Genomic DNA, 12,920 nt, shown 5'->3' on the forward strand with positions numbered 1-12,920 from the left:
TCCACATTTCTTGCTGCACACACACTTGTATTCCCTTACCAACAAACATCCTTGTAGTTGGAATATCCCATTTTTTTCCAATCCTCTCTAAATGATCCCTCATCTACCCCTCTCCTAGGTAGAGGCCAAGCAGATTAGTGAATGTCAATCTATGTCTGCCAAGTTTTTGTTTCTTCGCTGTAATTATTTCCTTTGGATGTACTTTCTTGGAGGAGAGGTTTACAGTGGGGAATTTAATTGTCTTCATATTGCTTCTGCTTATACCATGGTAGGCATTTCCATAGTCAAGGTGAAGATAAAGCCCTTTTCTGCTATTATTGCACTATATTCAGAGAATATGAAGAGACTGTTCTGTTGCTTTCAAAACTTCTACAGATCCGTTCATAGTTATTTTTTAGTTTTGAAAAATAAAAAGATATCTAATTTATAAATTTGATTTGCATAATGAAATTAGGGCTTAACCAATAAAAATATTCAGTACTAATGCAATGTAGAGTCAGCGTATAACTGTAATACTACTACTAATACTAATGTGATCTCTTCTGAATTATTGCATTGATCTTCCACACGTGTGAATAAACCAAATTATATTACCCCTTTTATGTTAGCCCATAAAACTAGAAAATGTTACTCTCTGAATGTATCACGTTTGCATCACAAGGATTATGGGTGTGCTTTCATCGCATAGTTTTCTATTTTTTAGGTGGAACTATATTTGGGTTTTCTTATGGGTGTTAAAGTAATGAAATGCTTCTACTGGTGTAGGCAGTGTGAAGGCAAGCACGTGGTTTCATACTTAAAACCAATGGTTGGATTTAACTGATACGTGCTTGAGGGGATTCATTGAACACTTTTACTATTTCTACCGTGCAGAATATCCTCCTCAGATACAAATTTTAAAAAGACATACATTTTTAAATTTAAAATGTACGTACAAATTTAAAAATACATACATATTTACAAAATACGAAATCTCCCAAAGGGTTCAAAATTTAATCACCTGTTTCCTGTCTTGCTGAAGAAAATTCTAGCTACTGTCCAAGCTACTTTTAAAAGAAACTGTATTTTGTTTGGGGTTTTGTAGCTACAATTCCTAGACAAGTATTTGAATTTTTATTTTTTTTTTTTTATCCATTAACATTATTATTATATTAAAGCTATGGTCTTGAGACTAGAGAAAATATTAGTTTAAGTTGTATTAGTAATCATAGTGACTTTTTTTTTATCCATTAACATTATTATTAAATTAAAGCTATGGTCTTGAGACTAGAGAAAATATTAGTTTAAATTGTATTAGTAATCACAGTAAAAGATAAAACATCTGTATTTCACCTACTGCTACCCACATTTCTCAGTTTGAAAATTTCAACTTTTTAGAAGCAAGTGCTTGATAATTAATTATTTAAGTGGATAATGCAGGTGACCTGATGAGGATCTCGGTGTTGGTTCATTAAATAATAATGTCGTAAGTAATAATTTCTTTGTACTCAGACATACTAATCCTGTAAACCTGAATTCTATGAAGGTTTGCATACGTGCTTGCCTCTGTACACAGTGAATAGTCACAATGATTTCAAGCAGGTCATATGTCTGCTGTTAACTTAGTAGCAAAAAAACCCTCTTTGCCTTCTTCCCCCAACCTTCTCCTCATCTTGAATTAACCTACATCTTGGTTCCCAAGTTTCTGCATCATTTTTAATAATTTTAATGATTATTTCTTAAAAAAAAAAAAAAAATTAAAAAACTGGACTTCTGTTTTCAATTTCAAAACCAATGATAACAGAGAAGACAAGGTTCCACATTTCTAAAGAATGTTTCTAGCATAAATATTTATTTAGAATTTTAATGATTATTTCTTAAAAAAATAATAATAATAAAAAAAAGATTTGGAAGTAGTTTGCATAACAGCTTATTTTCTGAAAAAAATTAATTGGGAATTAGTTGTAAAATTCTCTTCTGTCAGTGTTCCCTTTTGCATTTATCGTGCTAAGTAGTATGGGTGTCAAAATACCCATAAATCAGTAATCACGTTAGTTAGTAGTGGAAATTCTGCTGTTATTATTAATTTCTGTCAAATGGTGGTCTACCATATTAGCCAAAAATTTGCAGAGCCTCCCAATACTGAAATATATTTGGAATTGCTATAGCTAAGAAGGCAATAGATGCCATTCACTGTAGTCAGTCTGTTAAGAAAAGTGTTGCTCTATGATAGTACAGCACTGAGAGTTTAAAAACATCTGCATCTGCTCAATAGCACTTTTTTTTTAATATCCCTACACACATTATATTATTGCGTGAGCCCTTCTTCAAAAAACCCCAGTAAATAATTTAGTATTATTTTAACACTCTTTAACTGAAGACATAACAAATATTCTTTGTTTCTCAAAAATGGCTGGACAGAGTAGCACAATATTGAATATAAAGCAAGAATCCTTTAGCACCATCTGCTGGCATTGAGTTGAAAGCTGACTCTCCAAAGCATTTGCCTATTAAAATATATTTAAAATATATGTATTTTCACATATTCGGTGAAAAAAAATTATTTCATTTGTAGTATAATTTTTATCCTCTTTACTAAAGTTATAGTGAGAAAATACAGTGTGAACTTAAGGGTAACATATGAACTGAAATAGAAATAGGTCAGGAGTGTTTTGTTAAGTGTGACTAAAAATAAATGGGATACTTTGTTCTTGTTTTTATTAGAGCTTTGGCAAGTGTAATATTAAATTTTTCTAGTTCTGTTGTAAGTTAAATTCAGTAAAATTTATTTCAGAATTTTTCAGAAAATTTGTTTCAGAAATTTCATTTACTTTAGAAAAGGATTTATTTCAGAAAAGTATCTGTAACATGTTTTGAAAAGGGTTGCAACCACGAAATATTCTTCTACTTAATATTTATTGCATTATTTGATGTTAGTCTTGAAAGGCTCAGGAAAGCTTAGTGGTCAGAGGCCCTAATGCTGTAGTTGGTCCTACAGTTCCCTGTATCTTCACAGGTCACCAGTTTGGCCAGTGCAGCAAGTGCTGGGACTATCTGCATGAATCTAGAACAGACCCTTAAATTACACAGCTACAAAAGGTCACTCTCATTTCATTTTTAAACTGTAACACATTGATATCTCAAAGGGGTTGAGGCCTCATTCCTCCAAGTACTCTATAAATCACATAGAAATGATGGTTCTAGCCTCCAAATATTTAAACTGGAAAAAGATGAGGTATGATGGGTATATCAAATAGATATATATATTCTGGTCTATCTGGAAATCTGCAATGATGCTGCATAAGCAGTAGAATTTTGTATTTATATAATGGCAAGGAAGTCATGTCATAGATAGAGAGGAGGACAAGGTCTTCATCGAGAAGACCTTGCCATAGCATTCACTGATGGTTTGGAAAGCACTTAATCAGTTGTAGTGATTTTGTCCTGATGAGCATGGAAGTTTGTGTGCTGTAAATACTTGTTTGTCATTGCAAGTAACACTGGAGAGCAAGTTTTGAGGCACAATCCAGATACAAGGGAAGGTAATTTGCATTTTGAGACTGGAAACAGAGAAAGAGCTTGGGTGCTGCTTTTTTGGCAGTATCCAGCTTGAGGTGTCACTAAAACTATACGCATGAAATTCTCCAGGAGGATAAGGATATTTAGTGCTTCGTGATGTAATGCAGACCTTTGGGTTCCAGGGAAAACAATGCTATATTTACAACTTGTAACTAATAGTTGATGTGGTAAAAGGAATTATATTCATATGGTAAATGAATACAACCTTAATGTGCACCATATGCATCGTGGTGGGATGATGTACTAATATATCACATTTATTTACCTTGTTTGGTTGCTGGGAAAAATAACTCTTCAGTTCAAAGTCTATACTGTGTAAGAGAGAACAGAGTAATGCAGAAGATGTAGTAATTTATAGTCTAGAACAAAATTACCAACTTAAATGTTATAAAAAAATATTTGGTCAGTACAATAATCCTGACTCGGCTCAGAGATTATTTTGTTAGTGTTTCTGGATCTAGATTCTGTTAATGCTGACATCATAGACATAACCAGTACTCCACTGAGTGCAAGAATACTATATGTAATTAGAATTATGGTCTGGTTCATTGAAAAAAAAATAAAATACTTGTTTCAAACCAGTTACTTTTAAAAAGACAGCTAATTTATGTATGCTCTGAACTTGGTTAATACCTGTTTCAAAACAGTTACTTTTAAAAAAACAGCTAATTTATGTATGCTCTGAACTTGGTGTGTGCCATTGGTATTCCCAGTTACATCGATATATAAAGGTGGTAAACATCTATCTAGTGCAATACACTACTGGTGCATTGGTTTGAAATTAACTTTACAAAAGCAATCAAATAGCTAAAGCACAGACTTTTATATGCTGTTATGGAACAGTGTTACTTTGCAGTGATGCGTTGTTCGTATTTATAAAAATAAATTATTTTAATGTAGTATTTCAATAGGAAAAAAAAATATCAAAACCTGCCAAATCAAGCTGAATTCCCCTATGATATTCTCATATTATTCTGAGAATATCATGATATTCTCAGATTATTCTGCCCAAGGTATGAAATCCTATAGAAGTTTCCACTAGTGGTCGGTTTCAGCATGTTGTAAGAAGTCTTTTATCTTCCAACAATTCCACAGTAGGTGCTATTTCTGACTGAAATAATTTTGATGGGTTTTTTGCCTTTTCTGTTAAGGTTTGTTGTTTCTTTTTTCTTGGATTTGCTAAGTAATGGAATAGTTATACTATAAACCACAAGAGAGATATATGAAGAAAACAGATTGGTTTTTTAGCATAAACAAAAAAAAGCCCCTTCATAAAGCCGTCTTAGAACATCCTCAAACAAAAATGACAGTGCCTTATAACTTCAAAGCTGATATTTAAGTAGCAGTTTATGAAGCCGGGATGGCGCAAATATTAAAATATTAGTGTAGAGTGACCCTGAATATTCACCTGCAGATACTTTCCAGAGGCTTCAAAAAGCTCTGTATTCAGTGGGAGGAGTCCTGCTGAATGACTTCCAGGACTTCCAGCAGATGAATCCTTGGTAAGGGCCAACTCGTTCCAGAAAGCTTCGCGGCGCACGTGGTGGAGGAATTAAGAGGCTGGGGATTATTGCTTTTTTTGAAATCTGAATTGTAATATCCAATTCACGACGGCCCGTTAAATCTTTTTCTTTACTGTGCTTATCTTGGAAACGTAGTGAACCTGTTCTCTTGACACAATTATTTTTTTATTTTTCTTTACTGAACAAACATAGCACCGTTATAGCATATTCTGTGGTTTATGTTTTTTGATTTTGCTTTGGGAGAGAATGATATGTTGTTCAAAGATACTGATTATAGCATATTCTTTTATGTTTTTTGATTTTGCTTTAGGAGAGAATGATATGTTGTTCAAAGATACTGTTCCCTCTTTTCAGAAAAATGTATGGCTGAAGTGGTTTTTTGCAAAAACAAAACTTGCATCCAGGCATAAGGTTGTACTTCTTGCTGTAAAAAATGTCTGAACAGATGGGGAGTGGTTTGAAGGAATTAGAGGAGCTGCTGCTGGAGAGTGGGAATCATGTGAAGAACCAGACAGCAACGAAATACCTGTATAATATGAGAAGATGACATTGTTACATTAAAAATGCATATTTAAAAAGGAGGGATTATTCAAACTGAAATGTTAGGAATACTTCAGTAATATTGTGTGCTATTGCCTTTAGTAAGGTGTCACATCCATCAAAGACCTCGCCTTTCTGTGCTAGAGACATGAGTTTTTAACCAGCTGGCTGTTATTTAAATGTTTACTGTGTTAATTATGTTAATATGTTAATAATGTTAATATACAGAGTTTGTATAATAATTGACAGTCATCACTTTGATGTAATTAAACTCTGAAACTTGCTACGTAATCAACGTATGAGTCTAGCAGCAAACTAGTTTTTTTTACTTGCATTTTGCCAAAAGAACTTTTATCTAAATGTCATATATTCTCTAAGTACATTTGTACTTCTCTAATTGACTTCCAACCTTTTTATTGTTTTCCTCAATTTTTATTATATGAAACAACTTCAAAATTCTGAAATTTGCAAAATGATTTTTAGAAAACTTTTCTTCTGTAGATAACTTGGATTGCTTGATGTATCCTTCTGAGAAAGTACTCAATCAGTTATTTTTGCAAGACGTAGGTATAAAAATACTTAGATTAACTGATGCTTCATTTCACAAAATGATTTTTAGAAAACTTTTCTTCCATAGATAATTTGGATTGCTTGATGTATCCTTCTGAGAAAGTACTCAATCAGTTATTTTTGCAAGACGTAGGTATAAAAATACTTAGATTAACTGATGCTTCATTTCATTTGGATTTTATATTGACATAAAATCACGTAATTAATTTGCCATTTAAAAGTGCCCTACAGCCTCTGCAATAATAGAATAATAATTTAGTAATGACTGTTTGGCCGTCTGTGACTTATCATAATTAACTGTCTTCTCAGCATAAAACGTAAGAAGGACCATACTCAAGTATTTCAAATTTTAATGTGTTGCATAATATTATCTCACCCCGAAATAGTAGGAAGTGTATCTCATATTTCTCTAGTTTGATTTCTTTTTAGGGAGAGATTTTTCTTTAAACGAGTTCCTACGTTCGCCACAGCTCTTGCAATTTTAGCACTGAAAATACAGAAAGTGGTCTTTTTAGGAATTTACTGCTGGATTTTAAATGTCGTGATCTCCTGTTTTGTTTTGTAACATCACCCAAGCTGAAAAAAATATTGGAGATGATGGACCTGGCAATACAACCAATTTCTTGTTATCCAGTAAGGCCTATCTTCTTCTGGATGTCATTAAACTAGAAGAAAGTTTAGACTTTGCTATAATCCCACTGTTCCTTTTGAAACATCGTTTCCAAACGCCTCACATTTTTTTCACTGAAACACCGCTGTAAGATGACATGATATCTTCTGCTCTTCTTTTATCTTCTGAAGCTTCAATTTTATGATTTAAAACGTACTTTAGTCACTTAAGGAACGGTGATGTTTTATGCTATTTTCCATGGGAAAACAGCTTTGCAGAAATTACTTACTGGAACGTAGGAGAGGTCTTTTGAAATAATTTGGTTGGTGTAAAGGTATTCTGTCCATTACTGGAAAATAACTTTAGAAGTCACTCCTGTGGCTTAAATAAATCATCCATGCCATTTGTTGCAGTGTGGATGTGGCATTAAGATTCTCTCAGCATTCAGCTTCAAGTAACCATCCAGCCACAGTATAGCCCAAGGATATTATCATAGACTGTGCTGAGAAAAGCACATCTGTAACACTGTTGTGTCTTGGTTGTTAGTGCTAGAATTTGAACTATCTTTAATCTCATTTGACTTGTTCATCTTCCTTAAGGATCTCCATAAAGATGCACTGAGTGTTCTTTTCAGCCCTTAGTTAAGGTTTGCATCAGTGGTCGTAAACCTGCTTAGCGGACAAAGGCTCTCTCCCCTTTGAAGTCACTTCCCCAGCTTTTCAAAAGGTCTGCATAGCCGGTTCCCCTAAAACAATTTAGAAAAGTTGGAAGTGGTGCCCCTTAAACCAGCGACAAAATAAAATTTTCCCTTTGCATTATTGAAAACCATGACAATCTTCTGAAGCAATAACAATTTAAAAGCTTTTAAAGAAATCTGTTCTGCTCTACGACCAGCTTTTAAGTTGACCCCATTATTTGGAAAACCAGAGGCTTGGAAACCCCTAAATACTTGACATTCTTATCAAAGGAGTCAGCCTGACTTTTCACAGGGCTCCTCTTTTACAGTATTTATTCAAGTCCTAATTTCTTTAAAGATACTATTCAGATCTCATGTGTTTCTTTCTTTTTTGCATTAAAGTGTTTCTTTAGAACAAATGTATTATAGCAAACAGCTGATAAAATGTATGAAACACTGATCCTGCCACCTGTAGATTTATACTCTATTATGTTTGGAGTCAAGTCCAAATTCTAAGAAGACTGCAAGCATTACTTACGAATTTTACTTTCCTGCGGACTGTGATAAATATGTATGCTCAGTTTGTACTTTTTGCTTTAAGAATCTTATCTCCTACATTTTATGTACGTAGTTGCTGACAGCCTAACGTAGGTAAAGCCTACAGAAGCATAGCTGCTGTAAGAATAAGTGTACTATATGGATTTTATTTATCTATACCTTCTAATAATTCATTCAGACATTGCTGCTTATAAGTCCTTCTAACTCCAACATCTTATGCTCGTTACCTCCACTACAATGCTGTACATTTAAAACTTCTCTGATTTCAAAAGTTTCATTAACGTGTCGTATAGATTAGATTAATTCCTTGCTGATCTAAGCAAATATGGGTTAAATGAATGTTAAATCTATGCAAATTGTGAAAGCAAAAGGTAGCAAAATAAAGGAATAAAGCCAGAATTCTAGAATTCTGCTAAGGTAGGCAGCTCATTTAAAAGAAAACAAGCTAACAAGCTTTAAAAGCACAAAGTGACTCTTTTATGGCTTGGGGACAACAGGAAGAAAGAATTGGGTCAACAAAATTAAATTGTTACTGAATAATGAGACTGTTATGGTTGCTGTTGCATTTTCCCATATATTGCATATTTGTGGTTTATCTACACCGTGTTCATTTACAAATATTCTGAGGTGCCTGCCCTTGTGGTTTATCTACGTTCATTTACAAATATTCTGAGGTGCCTGCCCCGTGTTTGTGTGAGGAAAGTTCAATAGAGCAGAGTTTCTTTAAGAGGTTTGTGAGCATTTGTAGGATCAGCCACCTGAGAAGTACCTAGAGGTCATTAAGTCTACCCTTATGCTTTTAATTTGTTGGGAGTTTTTCCTTTGCTTCTGAACTGTCTGCCATACTTCCTGGGTTTGAGTGTGTTTTGCCAAACATTGTAGGAAACAAAAGCAATAGCTTTTAATGATTATTTATTAGGAGATTAGGGACAATTCAGTAAGTTGCTCCAAAGCATTTTCAGATTTCAAATGCTGATAACGTACATGCGTTACATGCACACGTATATATTTAGTGTATATGTATGTATCTAAGAAGAAAAAGATTTATTTGCTTTTTCCAGATTTTGTATTGTGGATATAAATTATAGATTATAACGATAACTGCCGCATAAATCATATTTTGAGAGGTCAAAGTCCTTGATTTGATACTTTGTCATAGATTATGACTTTTTCTAAAAGAGCCGTTTGACTGTGGCAGCGACACGGACACTCTGGGAGAGTGAGAAAAGGGTAAAAAATGAAGAGTAAGCTAAGCTTTTATTCACACAAACCCAGACTTACAATTTCTTGTCCACAGAAGTCTCTCAGTGTCCACACGCAGGGTCTGGGTACCTCCTTGCTTTAATATAGTAATAGATTAACAATAAAACCCGATCTTCTACATGGACAAAGTAATGATACTTTGCTGGTTTTGTCTTTTGAAAAGTTACAACCCCGAAGGTAATTGGAATGATGCTACCTTAGTAACCAATTACAGCCCTATTATTACTCTGTTTCTTTGCGAAACCTCTTGTTTTTGAAGCAAAAAAAGTTTGATTTCACCATTGCTTTACTGCCTTGTTGGTACCTCGCATATTATAGCTTGTGAAGTGAAATTACTCCCTGCTGCTTAAAAACTCATCTAATCCTTTTTGAAACTGCAGCATAACATCATTACCTACAGATACATTCTTTAGAGTTAAGTGATTTGTAAAATGCTACGAATGACTTAATTGTATGGTAATGCAAATTTCCACTCTGGAAGAGGGTGATCCAGCAAACAATCTGTGAGTGAAGTTATAAAACCAGCTAAAGAGTGTTACAGCATTTGCTTACCTGTTCTGTGCCTTGGCCTGGAGAATAATTTAAATGTCCTTGTTGTACAATTTCTTTTTTTTATGATATCCACGTATGTTTGATTAAAAAGATAATCTCAAAAAAAAAAGAGATAGTTTTATTTGTTCTTGTTGTAGGGAAATGTCTAATAGGAGCAGTGGTAATTAATGTTGGGTTTGGATGTTTGGATTTTGCGAACTTACCTGAAATTCATACTGATTATGGTCCAAACTCCACATCGTACAAAGAACTAGACATCAGGCTGAGGTTTCAACAGTGCTACAAGGTTAAAATAAAATCCCTTGATGGGTGTTTTACTTCATCTTTGGGCACATGAGGTGTCACAAGTGACACGTGTGTTTACATACACTTGGTACAGGAAAAGGTAGTAATTGATTGAGAACTCTTCCTCCACAAAAAATAAATAAAATAAAATAAGAGGGAGATGGAAGTGAAAAAGCAAATCTGTGGGCTCCAACTTCTTTTTGTTTTTATTACACACCAGATATTTGTATTAATGTGTCAGTAAACGTGTAGGCTGAGTTCCTCTAGTGCTGCTGCTGCTCTCTGTGGGTATGAGTACGCAACAAGCAGATGCAAACAGTAGCATAGAAGTGATTTGTAGGGAACATGAACTCAAAGAGCAAGGAAACGCAAGAGGCTGCGGTGATTGAAAGCAGTGATTTCAGAAATAGGTTGTAACCGAGGCTTGCTTTTATTGTTTTTTCACTGAAGGTGATTTTGCAACTCCTCGAGCTATTCTGACAGGACATGACTATGAGATCACCTGTGCTACCATTTGTGCTGAACTCGGCCTGGTAATAAGTGGTTCCAAAGGTAAGGTTGCTATTGTCATTTCTTTCTGTCCATGAAGCTATAATCCTAATGCAACGAGGAATACAGTATCAGTTGGCAGAATTTATTAACTTTATGATGGTTTTATTTCTAACCTTGTTTCAGTTGCTGCGGAATTTGAAACCTCTTTTTAAACCGGTTAAAACTGAGGATTATTTAGACATTTACAAGAAGAGGCAACCAGTTTCCGCATCAGTTTCAACATCAATTTCCCTATTATAGCCTGCTGATTACTATTTCTTTTTGTTTGTTTATCTAGTGTGTAATTGCATCTAGCATACAGTTGGATACAGCTCTTGACTGTCAGGATGGCAAAGAATGTTTGTTATGGGTAACTTTTCAGAAAGGGAAGCAAAAATTAGTTCCAGGGGAAAGAGAATGTGCTGTCTTGTTTGTTTGATGAAGATTATATATCAACTACCAACTAAAACTTGTAGTAATTCTGTTCAGGCTCTTTGAGTTTAGCTACAAAGCCTGTGACATGCTCCATTTGTGTACTCAAAAACCTGCTTTCTGTGGGCAAATTGTAAGGAATGGTGGTTGATTCTGTGGATTTGTTTATCGTTTTCCTATTTGCTCGTCCACACATTTTTAAACTAGAAATTTCTTAGGATTAGGATCTTTCTGCTTTAGTGTATCCCAAGTACCTACTGAGAGACACTTTGTCAAAGTCGAGTGTACTCCCCCTGTGCACCTCTGTGTGTTTGTGTTTTACGCATGTGAACGCTTGTGGCTTATGTGCAAATCAGGGATTTGTGAGTGTACTCACCCTGTGCACCTCTGTGTGTTTGTGTGAATGCTTGTGGCTTATGTGCAAATCAGGGATTTGTCCAAATGTATTAACAGAAAAAAAATATTTAGTGGTTCATGTATGGGTTAAAACTTTAATATGAGAATACACACTTTTAGAGTACCTACATATGTGAATTCATTACACATACCTCTGTGTGTCTTCATATTTTGAAAATCTCATTTTAGGATTCAGTACATTTATTTTTGCGCTCTCAAAATTAACTACTACTGATTTTAAATGAAAATCCACAAAAGAAAATCTGTTAGGTCTCTAACTAGTTTTGATAAGTGCCCTAAAATACCTTAATACAAAGATTTTAAGGGATAAGCTATTTATTTTAATCTATGGCACCCTTAAAGTCATAGGCTTCCCGCTTAAACATGGTAAAAATCATTATAATGTATTATAATAGTGATTACCTAGGTAGAAGTCATTACTTATTATTTCATATATGATGTCTTTAAATCAATAACTAGAGATTTTATTCTGTCTCATTAGAAGGACCATGTCTTATACATTCTATGAATGGAGATCTACTGAGGACATTAGAAGGTCCTGTAACGTTAGGAGGTCCTGAAAACTGCCTGAGACCAAAACTTATCCAAGCTTCAAGAGAAGGCTACTGCGTCATATATTATGAAAATGGCCTCTTCTGTGTATTCAGTGTGAATGGGAGACTTCAAGCCACTATGGAAACGGATGACAAGATAAAGGTGAGTGTACTCCAATGTGTGCTAAGGACTAGCAGTTTTGGTGTCAGAAGAAGCCATCAATGCTGGAATGGTGTGGAGGCTCTTTCTATAGCCAGGACATAGAAATATATGGTACTGCATCAAAACAGCAGCATTCTGACAACACTGTAATCAAGAGGACATAATAATACTAGGTTTAATTTTAGAATAACTCTGTTCATGTAGTAAGGAATGATATCCTGTAGGCATTTCCTTGAAGTGATGAATACAAATATTACTAATTGTTGACCAGGAGAAGCTGGGCTACTTCTTTACTTTTGAGTCTGAAGGCAGGAGGACGTTGGACATGATGGTATGGATGTTGGCTTTCCCTTTTTTGGCATTTCTGTCTACATTCCTTCATCTTAGCTTGAGATGTGTGTTGTGCTGAGCTTCAGGATGTTTATAGACATATGTCTGTATTTCAACTCTTTAGCCCCTTTGGCATTTGCTGAGCAGGCAGCTAGGTTCTACATCTTTAGCTGCAAGAGACATGGAGCAAGTCCAAAACTACGCAGGAGGCATTTTAAGCTTATGGATTTATGGAAATTATTTGATAATACAAAATGCAGGTCTTTTGACAGTTCCTATGAAATAGTACCTATGAAGCAGAGCAGAACGTGCCAGCTATACTGCAGTGAAGCAGAAATGTCAAAAGAATACTTCCCTTGAATTAAAAATATTCCCACTT

The 12,920-nt window shown here is 34.5% G+C and overlaps 1 protein-coding gene across 1 annotated transcript in view; it reads left to right on the forward strand.

Moving 5' to 3' along the window:
- LRBA (LPS-responsive vesicle trafficking, beach and anchor containing) overlaps positions 1–12,920 on the forward strand; it is a 464,550-nt gene that overhangs the window by 439,530 nt on the left and 12,100 nt on the right. The window contains exons 53-54 of the mRNA XM_014950036.1: positions 10,586–10,687; positions 11,997–12,211. Coding sequence (XP_014805522.1) covers positions 10,586–10,687; positions 11,997–12,211 — 317 coding nt within the window. The remainder of the gene's footprint in view (positions 1–10,585; positions 10,688–11,996; positions 12,212–12,920) is intronic.

This window comes from Calidris pugnax, unplaced genomic scaffold, assembly GCF_001431845.1.
Source record: "Calidris pugnax isolate Ruff unplaced genomic scaffold, ASM143184v1 scaffold42, whole genome shotgun sequence".
In the NCBI taxonomy this organism is placed as follows: Eukaryota; Metazoa; Chordata; class Aves; order Charadriiformes; family Scolopacidae; genus Calidris; species Calidris pugnax.